The sequence below is a fragment of the Doryrhamphus excisus genome, chromosome 7 (genome assembly GCF_030265055.1).
Source record: "Doryrhamphus excisus isolate RoL2022-K1 chromosome 7, RoL_Dexc_1.0, whole genome shotgun sequence".
Classification (NCBI taxonomy): Eukaryota; Metazoa; Chordata; class Actinopteri; order Syngnathiformes; family Syngnathidae; genus Doryrhamphus; species Doryrhamphus excisus.
This window is the reverse complement of record NC_080472.1, coordinates 8,158,605-8,178,160: the sequence shown is the minus strand read 5'-3', so window position 1 is coordinate 8,178,160 and position 19,556 is coordinate 8,158,605. Positions and strand designations below refer to the sequence as shown.

The window sequence follows — 19,556 nt, the reverse complement described above, 5'->3', positions numbered from 1 at the left end:
TAAAAAATTCTTTCAAAATCTTATCTTGCAGTGCACCTTTCCCTGCCACTGTCATCTTCGCTGCCAGCCTCCCTGTCCGATGAGTCTGTGATGACTCCCGATGCGGAGAACGCAGTGGTCAGCCCCATCCTTCCATTCTTGTTCCTTGGAAACGAACGGGATGCTCAGGACTTGGATCTTCTGTTGCGCCTCAACATCGGCTACGTGGTCAACGTGACGACGCACCTGCCACTCTACCACGTCAAATCCGGACTGCGCTACAAAAGGCTGCCAGCCACAGACAACAGCAAACAAAACCTTCGACAATACTTTGAGGAGGTCTTTGAGTTTATTGGTAAGACTTTTAGTGAAGATGTCTTTACCTCAGCTTTTAGGATGTTTATGCCTTCATTAGTTTTTTGTCACACAAAAAGGTAAATAAAGACAAGCGGCATTTCACACTTATTGTGTGGTCTCCAAATAATCTAATGTCCATGTTTAGCTAATGTTTAGAGTACCCAGAGAAAACCGCAACCAGTCTGGTAGACCCCAGCACTAGGGATCAAAACATGGTCCGCGGCATCAGAGTAAAAAGTGCTAGCCATCCAGCTAAAATCCCCGACTGTCAACTCTTCAGGTGTCAAGGAGGGAGGTTTACCAACGTACTTTCGCACAGCGGCACCAGCTGTCATCCGTGAGCCAGTCATGAAGCTAAAATCCCAGACTTTCAATGTCCAGCGTGACTCTTAAGGTGTCAGGGAGTGAGGTTTAGCTTGTGGGCTATTTCCACAATTATTTCCACCCCCCAAACCCACACTTTCATCCGGGTCAGGGTACCAATGTAACTCGCCTGCTGCAGCCAGCCTCACATTCCGCCCGGGCTCGAACTCGAGTCCACAGCAAGGGACTTGGGGGCGCTAGCCGTCAAGCTAAAATCCCAACTCGATGTTGAGCGTGACTTAAGGTGTCAGGGAGTCAGTTTTGCCAACTACCACTCACCCCCCAAAACCACACTCTCATCCGAGTCAGGGCACCAATGTAACTCGCCTGCTGCAGCCAGCCTCACATTCTGCCCAGGTTCGAACTCGAGTCCACAGAAAGGGACTTGAGAGCGCTAGCCATCCAGCTAAAATCCCAATTCGATGTTGAGCGTGACTCTTAAGAGACTTGAGAGCGCTAGCCGTCGAGCTAAAATCCCAACTAGATTTCAGCATGACTCTTAAGGTGTCAGGGAGTCAGTTTTGCCAACTACCACTCACCACCCCCCAAAACCATCAACCTAAAATCCCAACTCGATGCTGAGCGTGACTCTTCAAAGACTTGAGAGCGCTAGCCGTCGAGCTAAAATCCCAACTAGATTTGAGCATGACTCTTAAGGTGTTAGAGAGTGAGGTTTAGCCACTGGCATCTGTCACACATGCATGGGGAGAGATGGCGATTCAAACTCTCCATCTCCTGACTGTGAGGCCATCATGCTAACCACTAGGCCACTGTGCTGGGTTTGGAAAGTTTGAAAACATCTCATTGTATGTTTTTGTTGCTACTCCAGTTGATACAAGTGTGTTTTTTCGTCCACAGAGGAGGCATATCAGAGTGGACAGGGAGTGCTGGTGCATTGCCAGGCAGGCGTGTCCCGGTCTGCAACCATCGTCATCGCCTACTTAATGAAGCACACCCTCATGACAATGACAGACGCCTACAAATACGTGCGTAGCCGTCGCCCTGTGGTGTCCCCAAATTTAAACTTCATGGGCCAGCTTTTGGAGTTTGAGAGAGACCTCAACTCCGGGGTGACTCCTCGCATTCTGATGCCTAAACTTGATGGTGTGGAGACGCAGGTGTGAGGAACATCTCTGGCCAGGCGGGCAGGGAATTGGCTTTACGATTGGAAAATGGCGACATGTTTTGGCGGTTAGTGCACTTTTATACTGTGAAAAATAAGACAAACTGGTACATGACCTCATATTAGTAGCTAATTGAACTTGATCATCATCCAGTACACTGTTTATAGATAATGTGCCAATATAGATGTAACATTATATTGAGATATCTTTTCTTTTTATCCTGATGCCTCCTCCTATGTGTCCTCCTGCAGTCCACTGTTAACATGCCCCACTTGCATGCAATACCATTTCCACTTTGATACAACATTATTGCAATGCAATGACCAAATTCGGTCATCGTTTTGTCATGTTGGGGCTCTGTCCTTTAGATCCCCATGGACCTAATGCAGATACTGAGTAGCGTTAACCTGGCAGGTACAGTACAGAAGAGACCCATATCGCATACAAAACAGTCCGCTAAACTTCATATTTAAAACAAGTGTACATGATCAGGCAGTGCAGTAATATTTCAAGGCAGCCATACTGCAGATTAACAACTGGAATAACAATCCAAAGCTTGAAAGGTTGATGTGTTTTTAATGTAAAGCGACGAGACGTGTGGCATGGCTGATTTTCAGATGTGGTACATCTTCTTCAGAGTACTTCTTTTTGGTTTCTTGGTTCCTTGGAAATGCATATTTATTTCACTAACCACAACATTAAGTACCTGCACATGTAACAAGATGCGATACAATGGTATTCAGTCGATAGAATTCAAAATAATTTATTCTTGTATTGCACTGCATTATACTTAGAAGTTTGAGTTATCTTCATTTGCTGCATCGCGGTTTCGAGGTTAACTACGTCTACAATAAAACCTGTACAACATTCATTGAGTGAAAAATAGCGGCAAATGAGACCTTGCACCCTTAAAACATTCATTTCAGTGATACCAATTGTGCTGATTAAACACCAAGTAATTAATGTTTTATTCATGTGGAGTCATAAACCCATAACTAAAGCCGAAGATTTTGTTAGAGGCAAAACTTAAATTAACACATGTGATGGTGGAGGACACGAAAAGGTAACCAATTGTTATTACATTTCCAAAGTTCCTGTACTCGGTCAATATGAAATGTGTAGCAGAAATTGTGCGCATATTTTGCAAACAGCACATCAATAATGCAATTAATTTTCCAGCATGCAATTAGAGACACTCGATAACGAGCTTCTTGTAAAGAGCCCTGCAGGTTCAGCGGAGGTGTCATATTATGACATGAAGACATTGACAACCAAAAGTCTCAGATTGTGTGCATGTGCCTAATAATTGTGGTCAGTGAAGACTTTCATGGGTTATGGTCTGATGCCACAGTGGATACAGTCTTTTCTGTTTTTAATACATTGACCAATGTCTTGTTTGGTGACCGTTTAGACTATTTACGTGTTCTTTCCTGACTTGAGGAGAGGAGGGGGAAAAAGAGCCATTGAATAATGTTTACACTCTTTGAGGACACTCCGCAAACCAAATCTACTTTGCTTTAAGTTCATTTAGCTTTGGGACAAAGTCAGAATCACAAGTTCTTTCCTCTAGAGGCGCTCCTCTTCTGCCTTATTCTCTCTTCACTGTGGCCCTCGTGACTATGCATCGTTGTATTGGGAAGGCTTTGATAAGAAAAGGTACCTTGATTCACTGTGAGCGCTTCTTCTGCTGTGAAGGTCGAGGCCTGAGGTCCTTTCAGCATCCACCACCGCCTTGTAGCAAACAAACAAACGCTACTGAAACACATGAAAAGGGTGGGGGGGGTTACAGAAGGGTAATAAATGCAATCTTGTTTGGGATAACTACATGTGGGGCTGTAAAGCATTTGATGCGTACAGTCGTCCCTCGCAATATCGCGGTTCAATGATGGATCCCTTGCTATATATCGTGGTTTTGTGGTAGACTGCGCTCTATTATTTCTCAAAACATATTGAAATAAACGTGATGGTAGTATTCTGGTCACTAGGTGGCAGTAATAACACAAACATCAAAAATTACCTTAACACTGCATTAAATCAGACAATTCTCCTCCCGTCCCGTGTGGAAGTGGTAACTTTTTTGTTTCTTAAAGGTGACCTATTATGCTTTATGTTGTATTATCGTGTTAATCGATGCCAAAGTTCCAGATAATAAAGTATGCACATTTGGAAGTGAGCCCTGAAAGAAGTTTGGGATGGCTCTGAGCGCTCAGTTAGCTGCACAAGCTGAGTGGGACCAATCACAGCGGAGTGGGCGTGCCCGGAGGCGGGCTTTGGGTGGAATAGGTGCAGATTCTGCAAAGAAAGAAATGTGTAGCTGCTCTATAGGAGTCCACAACTCAATACAAAGGACCAAAAATTAGCATAACGGGTCCCCTTTAAGTTTGGAAAAAATAAATCTGAGGCTAACTGATTAGCTTGCGAGCTTGCTACATAGCAGCTATCTCAGGTCCCTGCAGCATAACAAGAGTTGTGATAGGGTGTAAACAGTGAATAATAGGACTTTGAAGGTGACTCTAGGGTTGTTATTTCATGTCTACAGGGCTCTACTAATGTTCAAAAAATGTGCATAAAGTCAGAAACAGGTTTTCTAACCTGTACCTATAATACTATTCCATTGATTAGCATGGAATCCGATATCGTGGTCGGGACTGGAACCAGTGAACCGCTATGAACGAGGGACGACTATACTCCACTTTGCTCATGGGCTATGGCAATTATTTTGTACATTTTCAAACAGATTACCACTGTTTTTGATAACATGTTGTCCAAAATTGACATTGTTTGGAGCCTGGCTGTTTTCTCTTAGTCTAAGCTAATTTAAATGTGACCTAATACTATTCAGATCATCGTTGCGTCCCAATGCTGTTCTCTTATTGATTACAGGTCAATTGACAACCATTTAGGTTAAAGAGGGGTTGATTGCTGTAACAAGATAATGCCATGTGAAAGAGCACATTCTCACAATTCTTTTTCTGGACATTAGGGGTGCCCTGATCCGATATCAGCAAAAGAACGAATGGACACTAGCAAAATAAGTCAAAATATCAATGATTCCTGCTGATATCGGATCAATATCAGTATGGACCGATATTCAAGGATGCAGTGTCGGTATCGTATCGGAAGTGAATAAATTGTATCAGGACACCCCTACTGGACATTTGATGAAAGGTAAAGCACAACAATGACATTTTACATCATGAAACATAAACCTTCATCATTATGACAGCAACTTTTGTAGCCCAGGTATCAATCATCTGGCGCATCAATATTACACCGTGTCCAGGGTAGACTGCACCCCACTTCACATTTGGAACTAAATCCTGGTGGTTCTCAGGTTACGAACAACTTCCGTTCCTGGACTGAGTTTTCGTAAATGACACCTAAATTGTACTTGAGCTGCAACAATGAATCGATTATCAAAGTTTGAACACCCCTGGTCTAGGGCCTAACCCAGGGGTCGGCAACCTTTACTATGAAAAGAGCCATTTTAACCCTTGCCCACTAAAGAAAAATAGCCTGGAGCCGCAAAACATAGTATGTTTAAAACAACATTGGAGGGAATTTGGGGGAATCAAAGTAGTTCAGATAAGAAAAGACGAGTTGGAGTACTCTTGCTAGTATTGGAGATAAACTTACATAAATGTACGTGTGAACTTACTTGATTTGTTTACTCTGCCGCAAACAGGTTCCCATGCAGCAGTTTTTTTTAAATTATCTCAAATTTATTTTTTAGAATTGTCAAATAGCTCTGGGAAAGTATTACTTATTTTCCTTCATGTTTACCTGTGTGAGAGAGAACTGAATAGCATCCTGTCTGTTCATCCAATCACCAGTCAGAACTCGGCCAGGATGCATTCATGGTCTCACACAAAGTTGAATTACAAAGACATGCATTTTCCCCACTCGGGTGTTTAAAAATCTTCAAGCATTGCAAAGCGGCTGCACGGCGGGCGAGTGTTTAGTGCGCAGACCTCACAGCGAGGAGACCCGAGTTCAATCCCACCCTCGGCCATCTCTGTGTGGAGTTTGCATGTTCTCCCTGCGCATGCGTGGGTTTTCTCCGGGTACTCCGGTTTCCTCCCACATTCCAAAAACATGCTAGGTTAATTGGCCACTCCAAATTGTCCATAGGTATGAATGTGAGTGTGAATGGTTGTTTGTCTATATGTGCCCTGTGATTGGCTGGCCACCAGTCCAGGGTGTACCCCGCCTCTCGCCCAAAGACAGCTGGGATAGGCTCCAGCACCCCCGCGACCCTTGTGAAGAAAAGCGGTAGAAAATGAATGAATGAATGCAAAGGGAGCCACAACAAAGAGGCTGAAGAGCCACATGCGGCTCTGGAGCTGTGGGTTGCTGACCCCTGGCCTAACCGATTTTTCGATTAATCAACACAGCAAGCTTGAGACTAGGAAATGAATCGTTACTCGCAGCCCTAAATGATACCAAAACTAAATCCTATGTCACTCATACATGAAGGACATTTTAAATTAAACATTTAAAATTAACATTAAAATATTGTCCCAGGCTAGTTGGATGAATAACCGTGCATTCAATCATTTTTAATGATGGCCGTGACAGTCAAGCAGCTGAAACTCATCTTTTTATGATATTCATTTTTTCACTTCTACGGTGATGGCTTTCCTTTTCTTTCGCTCACTGACGATAGGGAGACATCATGAAGCGCAGACGTTACACTTCCGCGTTTTCAATGTAACTAGTTCTTAAGTAAGACGACAACATTTTCAATGGATTTATGGGCACGCTTTCATAACCACGGACCTGTCGTGCTTAACTTTTCATTTAAATGGCTTGTGATGATGGCGCTCTTTCCAGAACTTCTCAATGCATTTTACAAAATTACACAATCCCATGCAAAAAATCCCACAAGCAAATTGCCTTCACTTTCTTTCATCCTCCAGTTTCCTTGTGATGACTGTGACGTTGCGGAATGGCTTTGTGACGTTTATGGGTTATGTGTATTTCTCCACTGTTAATGTTTCCTCTTGTTTTTACAATCCCCTTCTGCTGTTCTTATGTTGTTACGAGTTATTGTTCGTCGTAGCTGGAGAGACATCAAGCAAACAATCTAGTCCTACCCAGTTTAGATGGCAGTTAAAGAGAGCCTGTTGTCATCACGCCACCATTTTTATAGACCGTGGTTTCATTTCAAGTGTTGTGAACTTACTGTGAAGATACGGAAATAATATTCCCCTTGGGCCGGAGTCGCCTGCGAGCGTGTGTAATGTTTTGCATTTGTAAAGACTGCATTTGCAAGCTGATAGCGTGTTTTTGATACCTGTGCATTGCCTACTTGTGGATACTTCCTGTTTGTATTTTACTGCCACAGTTTTAACAGCACTTCATGAATATGAAGCTACGGATTAGTCACAATGAAAAAGAATAACGGAAGGGGGAAAAAAAAAATCAGGATGATTCAAATGCTTTGGTGTCCCCCTGATCACTACCAGTAAAAATCACATGATCCATCCATGATGCCCTTAGCGTTCCACATGTTTCACACTGTAGCAACAGTCCTGCTGTTTAGACAATGTCTTAAACTCTTTCTAATTCTGTCCTGCGCACTGTGACGAATACAATGCTGCTTTATCACAAAGACTTCTTTGGATGTGGCATTCTCCTCAAAAAGAAACGACACCCTGCAGACTTTGTAGCCATTCAACACGCTTTGATGTGTTGCCGTGTGTTCATCTCAGAGGGACGGCTGGAGCGACTGTACCGTCTTCCTTTAAAGAAATGTTTTGTGGAAAGAAAAGACACCACACCAACATAAAACATGACAAAATCCCTCCGCAATGTCTTGAGTCCGAGGACGGGTGGAGGGATGAAGGGATGGAGGGAGTAGCATCTTGGATGTTAACCTGCATTTAAACCTGACAACTGGCCTTAAAGAACATGTTGGCAGGGAAGCCATATGGACACAGATATACACCCCACGGACACAAGTATTGGGACGTGAGGTCACTGACGTCAGACCACGATCTCTGTTCTTGTTCATTCAAAGGGGTTGGTCAAGTTCTTTCACGCCAAATTAGAACCAATTTGATCTCCATTTGCGCATGACGCGGTCCTGACGCCCTCATCGGACTTTGGCCTTCAGTGTTTACTGCTGGGATGCGACTCTGCACCCTGGGGCCTTCTCAGCCGGAACAGGGTGGCAGTGAGGTCTTGCACAAGGTAGAGGAGTTCAAGTATCTGGGGTTCTTGTTCACAAGTCAGAGAAGGCGGGAACGAGAGATTCCTCATCTATGATCATAGCTTTGTGTAGTGACTGAAAGAACAAGAATTTGGACTCACCCCTAGAGATACGGCGAGGAGCTTGGTCATCCTTGAGGAGAAGCCAGCCGAGGTTGCCTCCATGGTGAGGTGGGCCGAGAGGAGACCCTGGGGCAGATGTCTCCCAGCTGGCCTGGGAACGTCTCTGTGGAAGACGTGGCCAAAGACTGGGAAGTCTGGGCTTCCCTTCTAAGACTGCAGCCCCTGTAACCGGGATAAGGGGCAGAAAATGGATAGATGGATGGAACTTGGTAATGGTAATGGTAATGGTTTTATTTCATTTGAACATGCATCAGATTACAATTGAGTGCATCCCATAATCAGTTCACAGTTCTACATGTCCAAAAGGAGTAGGAAGAAGCAAAGCTTATTAAATCCTACCCCTCCATATGGTACTTTTACAATCACTAACTGTTACATTTGTTCACTTCCTGCCTTTCTAATATAATTTAAGTTGTTTTTTTTATTAATTTTTATTTATTTAAAAAAAATGTATTTAATTCTTTTTTTTATTTTTTGTCACGTACCAAAGTACAAGGTGATATGACCATACAATGACATAGTAACTGTCAATATAGTAATATATAACTTGCAGAAATTCCCCAAAATTTGGTCCAAATTTAGTCCAAAGATGAAGAATTAGTATTTATGGTGACCTAAAACACCTCGTCAACGGTACTTAAATGCAAATATTCAAGGTCCATAAAGAAATCTTTCATTGGGTCAGATGGTCCATTTATCATAGTTGGTCAAGCCTCAAGCAATCAGTCCAGGGTGTACCCACCTCTCGCCCAGCTGGGATAGGCTCCAGCATACCCCCGCAACCCTAATTAGGGTAAGCAGCATAGCAAACAGATGGATGGGCCAAGTCTCAAGTCATAATATTCTTATATTGAAAACAAATTCAACTTTGTATTTAAAGCAACAACAAAACTAAAATGAAATAAAATTGCCTTTCCAATGAAAAATGTAAACCCAGACACAAATGCAGTTCTTAGGTGAGGTTATCAACATGAAACTACACACCGACATGATCACTGTTGGTCTAGACCAGCAACTACGCCACTTCGCCATCTCCTCGTCATGAGCCTTTCAAAGATGTGCGGCGGGAGTGTGCTCTTGCACTTGCACTTGTTTTGGTTTTTTTTTTTTTTGCTGAGTCAGCTCGGTGAGAAAACATGACGCTAGTCAACTATTTATCTTGTTAGCTTTCTTTGTTGCTAATGAACAACGGCAACTGAAGCCACGAGGAGCGTCATACTGGAACTGAGCCGAAATTGGCTTCAATGGAGTAGTCAAATTTTGTGTTTTTGTGGCTCCAAGTGGGTTTTAATTTGGCGGGAACAGGCCCAGGTGGCTGTTTTGATGCTAAAGGTTGCCAACCCCTTATTGACTGAACAATTAACCAGGAGGTGTGTCTCAATACTTTTGTCCCCATAGTGTACCTTCATATCTATAGGTGCTAGAAAATCAGAGGCCTTTCATTCTACGTTAGCGATAAACTGGATGAAGTTTAGGATGATAATAAGGAATATTAGAACCTGGAGATCACTTGCTAATGTTAGAAAACAATCATAAGCAGTTTGTGGGTGATGGGTACTGACGAGTAGCGCCGTGTAATATGCAAATATTGGCGTTATACTGCCGTGTTTCAGATTAATGTAGCTTGCATATTTCACATACTTGCATCACGGAGTTGCTTCGGAGCAGTCGTCTTTTTAGCTTGACTTTTGTGTTATTGTTCCTGATCATATAGTCAAGCGAAGGGGCAAGAACGTGTGTGTAAACGAAACGTTGGGAGGCGTGGAGTGTCTCGACATGACATCAAACAAGAGCAGTGGACTGCATCTTGCGTCCTTAAAAGGAAAAGTGCACTTTTCTTTTTGGAATTTCGCCCATCATTCACAGTCTTTATTCGAGACATGAACACACACGTCTTTTCTGGGCATTCTAAAGATATAAAAACAGCTAAAAAGAGGCAGGTAATTAATGCTTGTAATGAGACGCACTCATTAGGCCTTCATAGCCTGCTATTAAAACACCTCCAACAAGGTTTTCGGTCCATCCTATGTAGTAACATGATGTAATACTTAAGTTTTGCCATATTTTGGTCATTTTAAGCATTAGCGGAACTTCCTTCATGGGCACATTGATTTCACGTAGCAACATAGAAAAACCGCTACACCTAGCATCAAAAACACAGCAGCAGTGGCGGCGAAGTGGCCTGAGGCATTGTGAGCGAGTGTGTGGTGAAGCTAGTAGCTAGCCGATGTGGTGGGGCGAGGTGTCACTATGCCAGTAAAGTAGTTCTTGGGCGTAACAATGACAATAAAAATTGGATGTATCTTGCTTATAGTATGTAATATGCAGGTCACTTTATGTTGAGCATTGTTCAGAATATGTGCTGCCTCTTTTTAGCTATTTTTATATCTTTCAAATGCACAGAAAAGAGAAAGACGTGTGTTCATGTCTCACATAAGGATTGTGGATGATGGGCGAAATTCCTAAAAAAGTGCTCTTTGTCTTATGTGTCTTCAGCAGCCAGAATTTAAGTGGCACCAATGAGTTCTCTCCCAGCCCCCTTTTTTATCTGAATTCAATTGTGTAACCATAATAGGATCCTAAAATTGTGCAGTGCAAAAACCTGATGGATGGATTGTGAAGTTGTTCTCTTGTTCATTTCCGGTGAACACTCTGGAACTTTTTTTTTAGTAATAATAAAAAATGGAAATACAGATGATTTTGTGTTATTTGTGTGTTTACTCCGAAGACGTCCGAAGATGCACAATTAAATTTGTGACAATCAAGCAAAGACCAACACTTTGCTGAGCACCCGAAACAAGCGTGTCCTATGACCCAACATTCACTGCAAGTCGACTATTGAACCGTTCCATCAATACAAACAGCCAATTGTAATTGATCATTCTGATCATCATCCCACCCACAATTGCTTTCTCCAGCATTGCGTAACGCTTGGTTTGGGACTCACAACTGTGTGATCAAACCCCCGCAGGCACATCAATGTGGCGCGTACAGTATTCACTATCTGGCTGGAATGAAGTCGTGTCTAAACGACAGCATCTCACAAAAGTGAATTATTGCAGTCCATATTCTCAAAACGAGAAGACTATGGAAATGAAACCTGGATATACTTTAGCGTAAGCAAGGTACAGCTTGTATAGCCGTGTACAATAGTGCCTCGTTTAGTGCGGTTAACAGGTCCCTGAACTGGCAGTGATAAGTGAATTTCCATGGAGGAGCATTCCTTATTCATAAATTGAATATTTTTGTATTAAGAGCATAGAAAACCTGTTTACAACCTTCTAAATATGTTTTTTTACATTGTTAGTGCCCTCTAGATATGAAATAACACCCCTATAGTCACCTTTACACTCCTATTATCCAATAGGATAATACAAATTTCCCCACTGAGGGATGAATAAAGGCATATCTTAATATAGTTGACACAAGGCTCATGCTCATGTGTGTTTCTGTAAATGTGTTCCGGTGCTAACAGAGCTCAGTGCGGGGCAGACAGGAAGTGACCTCGGTGATTCAGAGTTGCCATAGATTACGGCCACAACTGTAGCTCATGTTAGGGATTATTGTGCCTGTGAGATAAAAAGGCATGCAAACGCTAGCATGATTGTGTCTGCCAATGTTAAAACAACATGAATAAAACTGCTACTATGCTACTGTTAGCATGCTAGCAATGCTGTTTCTATAAACAGCATTCTATAAAATTATAGAAACAGTGTTTCTATAATTTACATTTATTTTTAAAAGGCTACTATGCTAATGTTAGCATGCTAGGTGTTGCATGCTAACATGAGCTTGTTAGCATTAGCTAGTGTTGCATGCTAACATTAGCTTGTTAGCATGCAACACCTAGCATGGTAGCGCCTGCGTATGTTAATACTTGTTTAAAAAATGCACTATGCTAATGTTACCATGCTAGAGCTAACATGCTAACACCTAACATGATAGCAGTAAATGTCTGCTATAAAATGCCAGCAAAAAAGGCTAGTGTCTGCCAACGTTAATGCTACTGAAAATGGATTTAATAAAATGCTACTATGCTAATGTTAGCATGATAATATGCAAAGTGTTTCTAGAATTTGGATTTATTTTTAAAAGGCCACTATGCTAATGTTAGCATGCATGAGTGTCTGCGTATGTTAATACTCATAAAAGTTTCAAAGTATGCTACTTTGCCACTATGCTATGCACATAGCATGATCGCCCAATGTAGCGGGAATGCTACAGTACATGTCCTCATCGAGTTGTGCATTTTGACTACGGACAAAAGGTGAAACTTCTTCAAAGAGTCCGGTTGCCTCAATTCAAACTTGGATTTTAATGCAATTATATTCGCCCTGTGTAGCACCAAATCACAAGGAAGGTTATCTCGATGCACTTTTCTGAAGCTGAATTAGTAGTTACACGGGTAAGTGGCCTCACTTTCCATTCAGTCCGTGAAATAAACACATGACGCATTTTACTCTTCCATATTGCCACTCCAACTACTAACCAGCAACCCACCCGTGCTGGCGTCCAGCAGCCGTCAGGCAATCAATGGCCCAAATGGGCTGAAATGAAAATCTTTGAGCAATATAATCTTTATTGACATCAACCTCCAGGCTAAGAAGGGCGAGCAATAGATCCCCGCTGCATGGATTCACAACGTCAACAATACATCGACCTTTCACGCGAGGTTTATCCTAAACTGCCGTTTGAGGGGATGATGATTAACGGCCAGCATTGCACGGGAGATAATATAATAACAATAAAGACATTTACATCAGAATCACAAATCAAAATATTCCCTTTAAATATAATGACATTATTTTCGGATGTTAGCGTGAAGGAAAAATATATAAGCAAGTCACACTCCGGCAATCTTTCATCTCGAGAGTCTCCAGGCTCGAAGGCCTCCACATCATCACTGTCATTATGTTAATTAAGTTGGACATAATTAAGCGTTACTAATTACTTTGGAGTAAATGAATGAACGGCATCAGGGATTTCACTTTTTTATGAGACAATGAAATTGAATCCGTGTTCATTTCCTTACCATTTGGTTTTAAGGAGAACAATTCAAATACATTTTACCATTGAATAAATAGACTTTTAGAACAATGACTATCTGGGTGTTATTGCTGTGTCTAAATGGCTCTGATCATGTTAAATGTATTTAGAAGATTGTAAACAGGTTGGACTAACAAGTACTTGAAACAATGTTTTTGACTGACAGTTATTCTCTTCATGAATACCAAATTCAAAAAATTCAAGTAAAAAAAGAAAGAAAAAATTCTGAAATACGTCTGTGTTTGGGCTGTGTTTGCTGGGCACCTGTCGGCCAACGTAGATTCACTTGGCAGAACCGGAAGTTAAAAAAAAGTTACGTATTTTAGCATTCGTCGTTGTATTTTTTTCGCCTTACTCCCTAGACCCCGACCAGCAGACGACCCGTCTTTATGAGACTTTTTTCTGGAATGAAAAAAGGAACCCGTCTTATATTCGGGTCAATATTAGAGAGATGTACAAATTAGATAATACATTGTTAGAGCCATTAACGACAACAACTTGAGGATAAAACACAGGAACTTACATGAACCTGGTGGGCGCTTTAGGCACGGTAATTAACGTCTTCTCTATGTTATTATTAATAATAACGTTGTGTTGTTAAAAGTTTATCGCCGCGACAAACAAACAAATTAGCTACGGCAAGCTAGACAAGTACGGCAATGGCGGAGGGACAATTTAGTAAAAACGCGAAGTGAGGAAAAAAAACGTCGAAATAATTCAGTCCGTGTTGAATTAAGCGAGGTTTAGCTAGGTAATAAATGCTAAACACGACGGTAGAAAACAGAAAATGTGGTATTATTGGCGATATTTAGTCAGCGGTAGTGTGGTTTTAGGAACGTCGTGTAAACCATTGGACTGCAGCAGTCCCCATAGCAACAGAGGAGCGGGAGGGCATCACATACGGTGGGGGACGGGGGGGTGTAGATGACATCACTGACAACATTGTCTCTTCACAGCAAATATTTCAACCCTATTGGTCACTGTGGTCCATGTCAGGCATTTTAAGATGCATGATCCCGTTATTTCCTGCACAAATATGGTCGGTTCCACCCTCATAAGAAAACCTCAATAAATGGTGTGTGTGTGTGTGTGTGTGTGTGTGTGTGTGTGTACCCCCCCACCTACCCTCCCACCACTCCCTCCCTCCATCTGGCAGATACCACTTACTGCAGAGGGGATTCTGCTCCACATCTCATTGTGGCAGGATTGCAGTGCACCGGGCTGTTGCGAGTGAGGGGAGCATCCAGACTGCTGTGAGCGAGGGGTGGGGTCCGGCTACACTGGTACCACCACACACGTAAGCCGACATAGAGAGGCACAAAACGGCAGGGGCGAGGGGGGGAGATCTCAACTGAAGAGCAATATTACACGGGTAAGTACACAAATGGGTGGATGGCATGGGGGGGGGCAAGGAAAATGGGGGAAATATCTAGAACGGTTGGAATAGATTCACTCCTTAGCTGAGCTTATGCTTTATTAATAATCCATCTAATGTTATCTACAGTATTCCTGTGTCGCTAATTCCATCCCACGTGTGCTTCTGTTAGGAGAATCGGTGGGCCCGCATGGTGAATTAGATGTTAGCATTCGGGCCTGTTCATGTTGGCTATTGCTTTTGGAAACGTGCTGTTGCTTCTATTCATAAGGTGACCCAATGCAGTGTGACACAAATTGAACATCACCATTGGGATTATTCAGCCCGGAGTTGACAAGTGCCATTTTTTTTAGAAAACTCTTCACTGACAAAAGTGGTTCATTACACAACGACGACTAATACCCATTGTTGACTGCAAATTAACATACAGGAATACATCGAGATCACAGGTGTCAAACTCAAGGCCCCAGGGGCCAGATTCAGCCCGCCATATCGTTCAATTGATGCTTGGGCACCTTGGCTTCTGATAGCTATATTAGTTTGTTGGTAAAACAATACAAAAAAAGAAAATGCTAATAATCAAATGTGTAATATGATGGGATTTTTACAGTATGACGTCCCTGATCAATACAATTAAAGCCAATCTTTTCTGAATAATGATGTTCAAATGAACATATAGTCAAATCTTTGTGTTTGTAAATCTAATTTAATCCTTTTTCTTTTTGTACAGTCATCCCTCGTTTAGCATGGCTAATCGCTTTCACACCCAAAGTGAATTAAGATTCATTATTTTAAAATGGAATATTTCTGTAGTTAGAGCATAGAAAACCTGTTTATGGCTTTCTAAATGTTTTTTTACATTATTAGAGCCCTCTAGACATGATATAACACCCCTATAGTCACCTTTACACTCGTATTAAGCAAAGAAGTTGACATTAATAATGACAGAAAATAAGGCACAATATAGAATCACACACGTTACCACTGGGAGAGTTTCTTCTTGGTGCTTTTTTACTTCCAGGTTCTGTACAGTACTTACTGGCATGGCTATTGCCTAAGATTACTGACATCTAGTGACCAGTGTCGAATACTACATATTATCATGTCTTTGAGAGGGTATACTGAATGCCTTATATTTGTATTTCAGTTCATTTAGCCATTTTTATGCTTGATAATAATTCATTTAGGCAATATTCATTTATTTTACTATTCAGTCATTATTAGTTTGCTATGATTTTGGATTAAAAATGTGAGAAACACAAATACTGGAAGTCCACCAGTAAGTTCCATTACTCCTTTTTTCACATCGCTTTCTTCAATTATCTGCTATAAAATGTATTTTTTTGATAATGTCTTTTGGCGTCTGGATTATATCCCATGGAAAAAATTGCCTTGGTTTCTATAAGTTTCCTTTACTGGAACGAATGAATGACGCAAACCAAGGTTCCAGTGTCGTTATGTGAGGAAAATGAGATGAAATGTGTGCTCCTTGTGTCCACTTCTTGTGGCTAGGATGAAAGGAGACACCCCACTGAACAGCACCATGAGTGTCGGCCAGGCCAGGAAGCTGGTGGAGCAACTGAAGATCGAGGCGAGTTTCTGCAGGATAAAGGTAAGGCAACACGTGGAAACACAGGAGCACAATCTCCTAAGGCAACGACAGCATCACAGAGATTTGGGGCAATATTGGACCAAAACCAAGGCAAAATTTGATCGGAGGTGGGAAAACCGAGGTTTAACTGTGACGATGAAATTATTAGAAACACAGTAGAACGTAGTCCAGATCTACACCAGTGGTACACAAGAAAATTGCAGGGGATACAATGATAAGGAAATATTCCTATTTCATATTAAGCCAGACAAGAAAATGGAACATGTGTGCTACAACTAGTTTCCCCAGGGAGACAATAACCTGTGGCACAGCTGCGCCAAAATCATAAAGTTTGTGTTACATTCTACTTTTGGAGAATTATCAACATGTATGAGTACTCATGGTATGACAAAAGGCTCCAGGGGTACACAAGACAAAAAATATTGGGGAACACTGATCTACACAACTGTAAACTACAGTAAACGCATATTTTTGTCATTCATTTATCATATTTATTATTTATTATGTATACATTCTAAAATGGGGGTGTAGTGACCCCCGAGGGATGGTTGATCAGGAGGTGCAAATACACACACTGCTATGGTAATTGTAGCTAGAAGGACACATGGGTGCAATGGCAAGACAACAGACTTGTCACCATATTCGCCATAGGACAAGGTATTCAAGCACACTGGTCACTTTGAGCGTTAGGGAAAAGGCTTTCAGACATCAACTGAACAAAAGATGGAAAAATGCTGTTGTGTAATCTGATTGTTTAAAAAAAAAAAAACAGCCTCATTGCTAATCGTGTGCGTGTGACAAAGGCCAGCACTCATGATTCTGAAGGCCCTGGGCAAATTGGCAACAGAGTAGCTGAAATCTGATTGACAGCCAATAGCCTGTTGAAGTAAATGAATACAATTTTGTGATGTACATTTAGCTCAGTGTTTCGGATGGTGTTTAGGCCAGCAAAGAAGGTTTTGCTGGCCCGGACGGCACTCTGCTGTTGAGCAGTATGCATGTTGACGGGACATACTCATGGACCGCTCTGATCCTCTGCAGGTTTCCAAGGCAGCGGCCGACCTGATGGCCTACTGCGACGCCCACGCCTGCGACGACCCCCTGATCACACCTGTGCCCACCTCAGAGAACCCCTTCAGGGAGAAGAAGTTCTTTTGTGCTCTACTTTAAGGCCAATCAGGGATTGTGATTATGATTTGAAGTACAAATGTATAGTGTGCACACGTACCTGCAATCAAAATAAGACATGGATGAACTATACGGTACTTGCCTACGCTGCCCACGCGCAGCTAACGATCTACTACCAACTAGATTGTCTGTCTGCGTTAGAGACCCCTGATGATTGACGTGAGGCGTCATCGGGACTGAAGGAAAATAAACGTTTCAAAAACCAATTCATCTGCAAGGAAAGATCTAACTTGTAAATAGGGACATTTGGGTCCACATGGAAAGCGAGCATACGTTCCCGTGGAAGGGAAGCTAACGTAACAAGTTTAATCGACGTACTTTTTCAAGCTATTTATGACTTCATGAGGCAGTCATGTCAAACAAGGTTTAGCTCTTAGCGTTAGCGTGTGCGGGCGTGTGTGCGGGCGTATCCATACTCTAGGTGCTTTCCTGTCCCATATGTGCTCAAGTGTGTAGGTGTACATTGAAGTAGCAGAACATCCACAATACGGATGCTGGGTCAGCACTCCTATCCAAATGTAAGTTTTTGTCATGGTCTATACCAGGGGGCCAGGGGGGGTCCAAACTTTTTCAGATGATTCAGAAAAATGTAAGGATGTGGGGGCCCCTTTGATATTTTCTTTATTCTATTAGGACCCGGAAATGTGTCTTCTGAGCTGTAGAAGAGTAAGCTGTGAGCGGTAAAATGTTCCTTGAGGTAAGAGCCATCGGTCGTGCCAAGGGCCGATTGTAATCGTTGCGTTTATTATTGTTGGGAATGTCCGATAAATGTTGCCCGATATCGGTATCTGATTTTTTTTCCCAATCTTGAAAACCGATATTAAACAACACATGGTCATTCCACCACAGGAGACGTGTCGTGTTACACATATCGGTATCTCTATCGGCTGTATCGGAAATTGCGAGTAGGACAACATGGGCGTATCTGTTTTCAATATCGGACATCCCAAATTATTATTATTATTATTATTATTATTATTATTATTATTTGGGGTGGCCAACCAGTCAGACATCATACACATGAACGTCATTCCCTCTTCCCCCAGCCAGATTTATTGTCCATTCCGGATCCATGTTGGCGTGGAGTGAGCAAGTGTCGGTGAAGATTCGAACCTTTGAAATGCGATAAAGACGTCTGACGCAAATACCCTAATGAGCCGAACTTTGATATGCTTTCCCGAGCGACACGGAAAAGGGCAAAGAGCCGGCAGCTGGAGAGCCGAGGGGTCGCCATCCCAATCGGACACTGATTAGTATCGGCAATTTTCGATAGAAAAAAAAACACACCACATTCAAACTTGATTACAACAACCAATCGGAATGCGGCGGCGGTAAACTACATGTCGGGGCGGCGACACCCGCACCGAGCCGACACGGAACGCACTTTGTCCTGTAAAACCTCAATGGCGACGCTGATGGACTCTGCCGGGTTCGATCAAACCGATTCCTGTTCGACTTCGCTTATGTCTTTGTTTACACGCTTCGCCTGGCTGTCACTCGCTAGCTAGAGTTATCCTCCTAGCTTCTGGTCTTCGGACTCCAAATGTGTTTTTGCTTTTGTTTTTTAAACCAACTTAGTTGGGAGCTTGTTTTTGTCCCACGGGGGAAGTGGAAATCATGTTTATGGGGTATGTACTAAACTTTTTCAAGTGTCACGGAACAATTTAGCTGATTATATTAATTATGTTCACGGATGGACATGAAATCTGGTGGCAAATGTTTGTCAGCTTAGACAATGTTACCGCTGGCTGCAGACCAGGGCTTAGTTTTTTTATTGCTTTTTAAATTTAATTTAATTAATTCTTATTTTTTTATGATTAGAATATGCTAAGTAGTTAAATAATTACTGTTAGAGTTATAACCTGTTCAAATATTCAATACATATATATCCTGGCGACCAATAAAAATGAAGATGCAGGCCCTAAATGGCCCCCAGGCCACACTTTGGACACCCCCTGGTCTATTCCCACGTATGTGTATGTATTCATTTACCAATATGTTTATTATTGTAGATTGCAGTGATATAGTGAGTGTCATACTGGACGCTGTGTGTATTTTTTTCCCCGGCAAAATATGATATATTTATGTTATACAGATTGCAGTTCCGCATCACGACAACTGCAACAATAATTAACCCAGAGTCCCACAACATACACAAATAAAGCTACCAAAACAT

At 42.1% G+C, this 19,556-nt stretch overlaps 2 protein-coding genes and 1 long non-coding RNA gene across 7 annotated transcripts in view; 2 read left to right on the top strand and 1 right to left on the bottom strand.

Moving 5' to 3' along the window:
• Positions 1-11,097, top strand: part of si:dkey-175m17.7 (uncharacterized) — a 27,058-nt gene extending 15,961 nt beyond the window's left edge. For all 3 annotated transcript variants that reach the window (XM_058076973.1, XM_058076975.1, XM_058076974.1), the window contains 2 exons: positions 32-334; positions 1,558-11,097. In XM_058076973.1, the coding sequence (XP_057932956.1) occupies positions 32-334; positions 1,558-1,823 (569 nt within the window). In that variant the 3' untranslated portion in view covers positions 1,824-11,097. The remainder of the gene's footprint in view (positions 1-31; positions 335-1,557) is intronic.
• LOC131131925 (uncharacterized) lies at positions 1,557-14,305 on the bottom strand. Of its 2 annotated transcripts, XR_009130274.1 has the most exons (4): positions 13,729-14,305; positions 8,139-8,321; positions 3,484-3,578; positions 1,557-2,486 (listed from the first exon to the last, which is right to left on the bottom strand). It is a non-coding gene; the product is annotated as an uncharacterized LOC131131925 (long non-coding RNA). The 2 variants fall into 2 exon arrangements; XR_009130273.1 differs by having other exon boundaries at positions 1,557-3,578.
• On the top strand, positions 13,520-19,556 carry gng3 (guanine nucleotide binding protein (G protein), gamma 3). 2 transcript variants are annotated; one of them, XM_058076979.1, is made up of 4 exons: positions 13,525-13,755; positions 14,362-14,577; positions 16,093-16,192; positions 17,234-19,556. In XM_058076979.1, exons 3-4 carry the CDS (start codon positions 16,094-16,096, stop codon positions 17,360-17,362), a joined length of 228 nt encoding a protein of 75 aa, XP_057932962.1. In that variant the 5' UTR covers positions 13,525-13,755; positions 14,362-14,577; position 16,093; the 3' UTR covers positions 17,363-19,556. The 2 variants fall into 2 exon arrangements, with proteins under 2 accessions (XP_057932963.1, XP_057932962.1); XM_058076980.1 differs by lacking the exon at positions 14,362-14,577 and having other exon boundaries at positions 13,520-13,755.

Excerpts from the sequence above, each read along its gene's own strand:
- gng3 (XM_058076980.1), top strand. The coding sequence starts at position 16,094 with ATGAAAGGAGACACCCCACTGAACAGCACCATGAGTGTCGGCCAGGCC. Across the intron at positions 16,193-17,233 it reads CGAGTTTCTGCAGGATAAAG|GTTTCCAAGGCAGCGGCCGA; the intron begins GTAAGGCAACAC and ends GATCCTCTGCAG.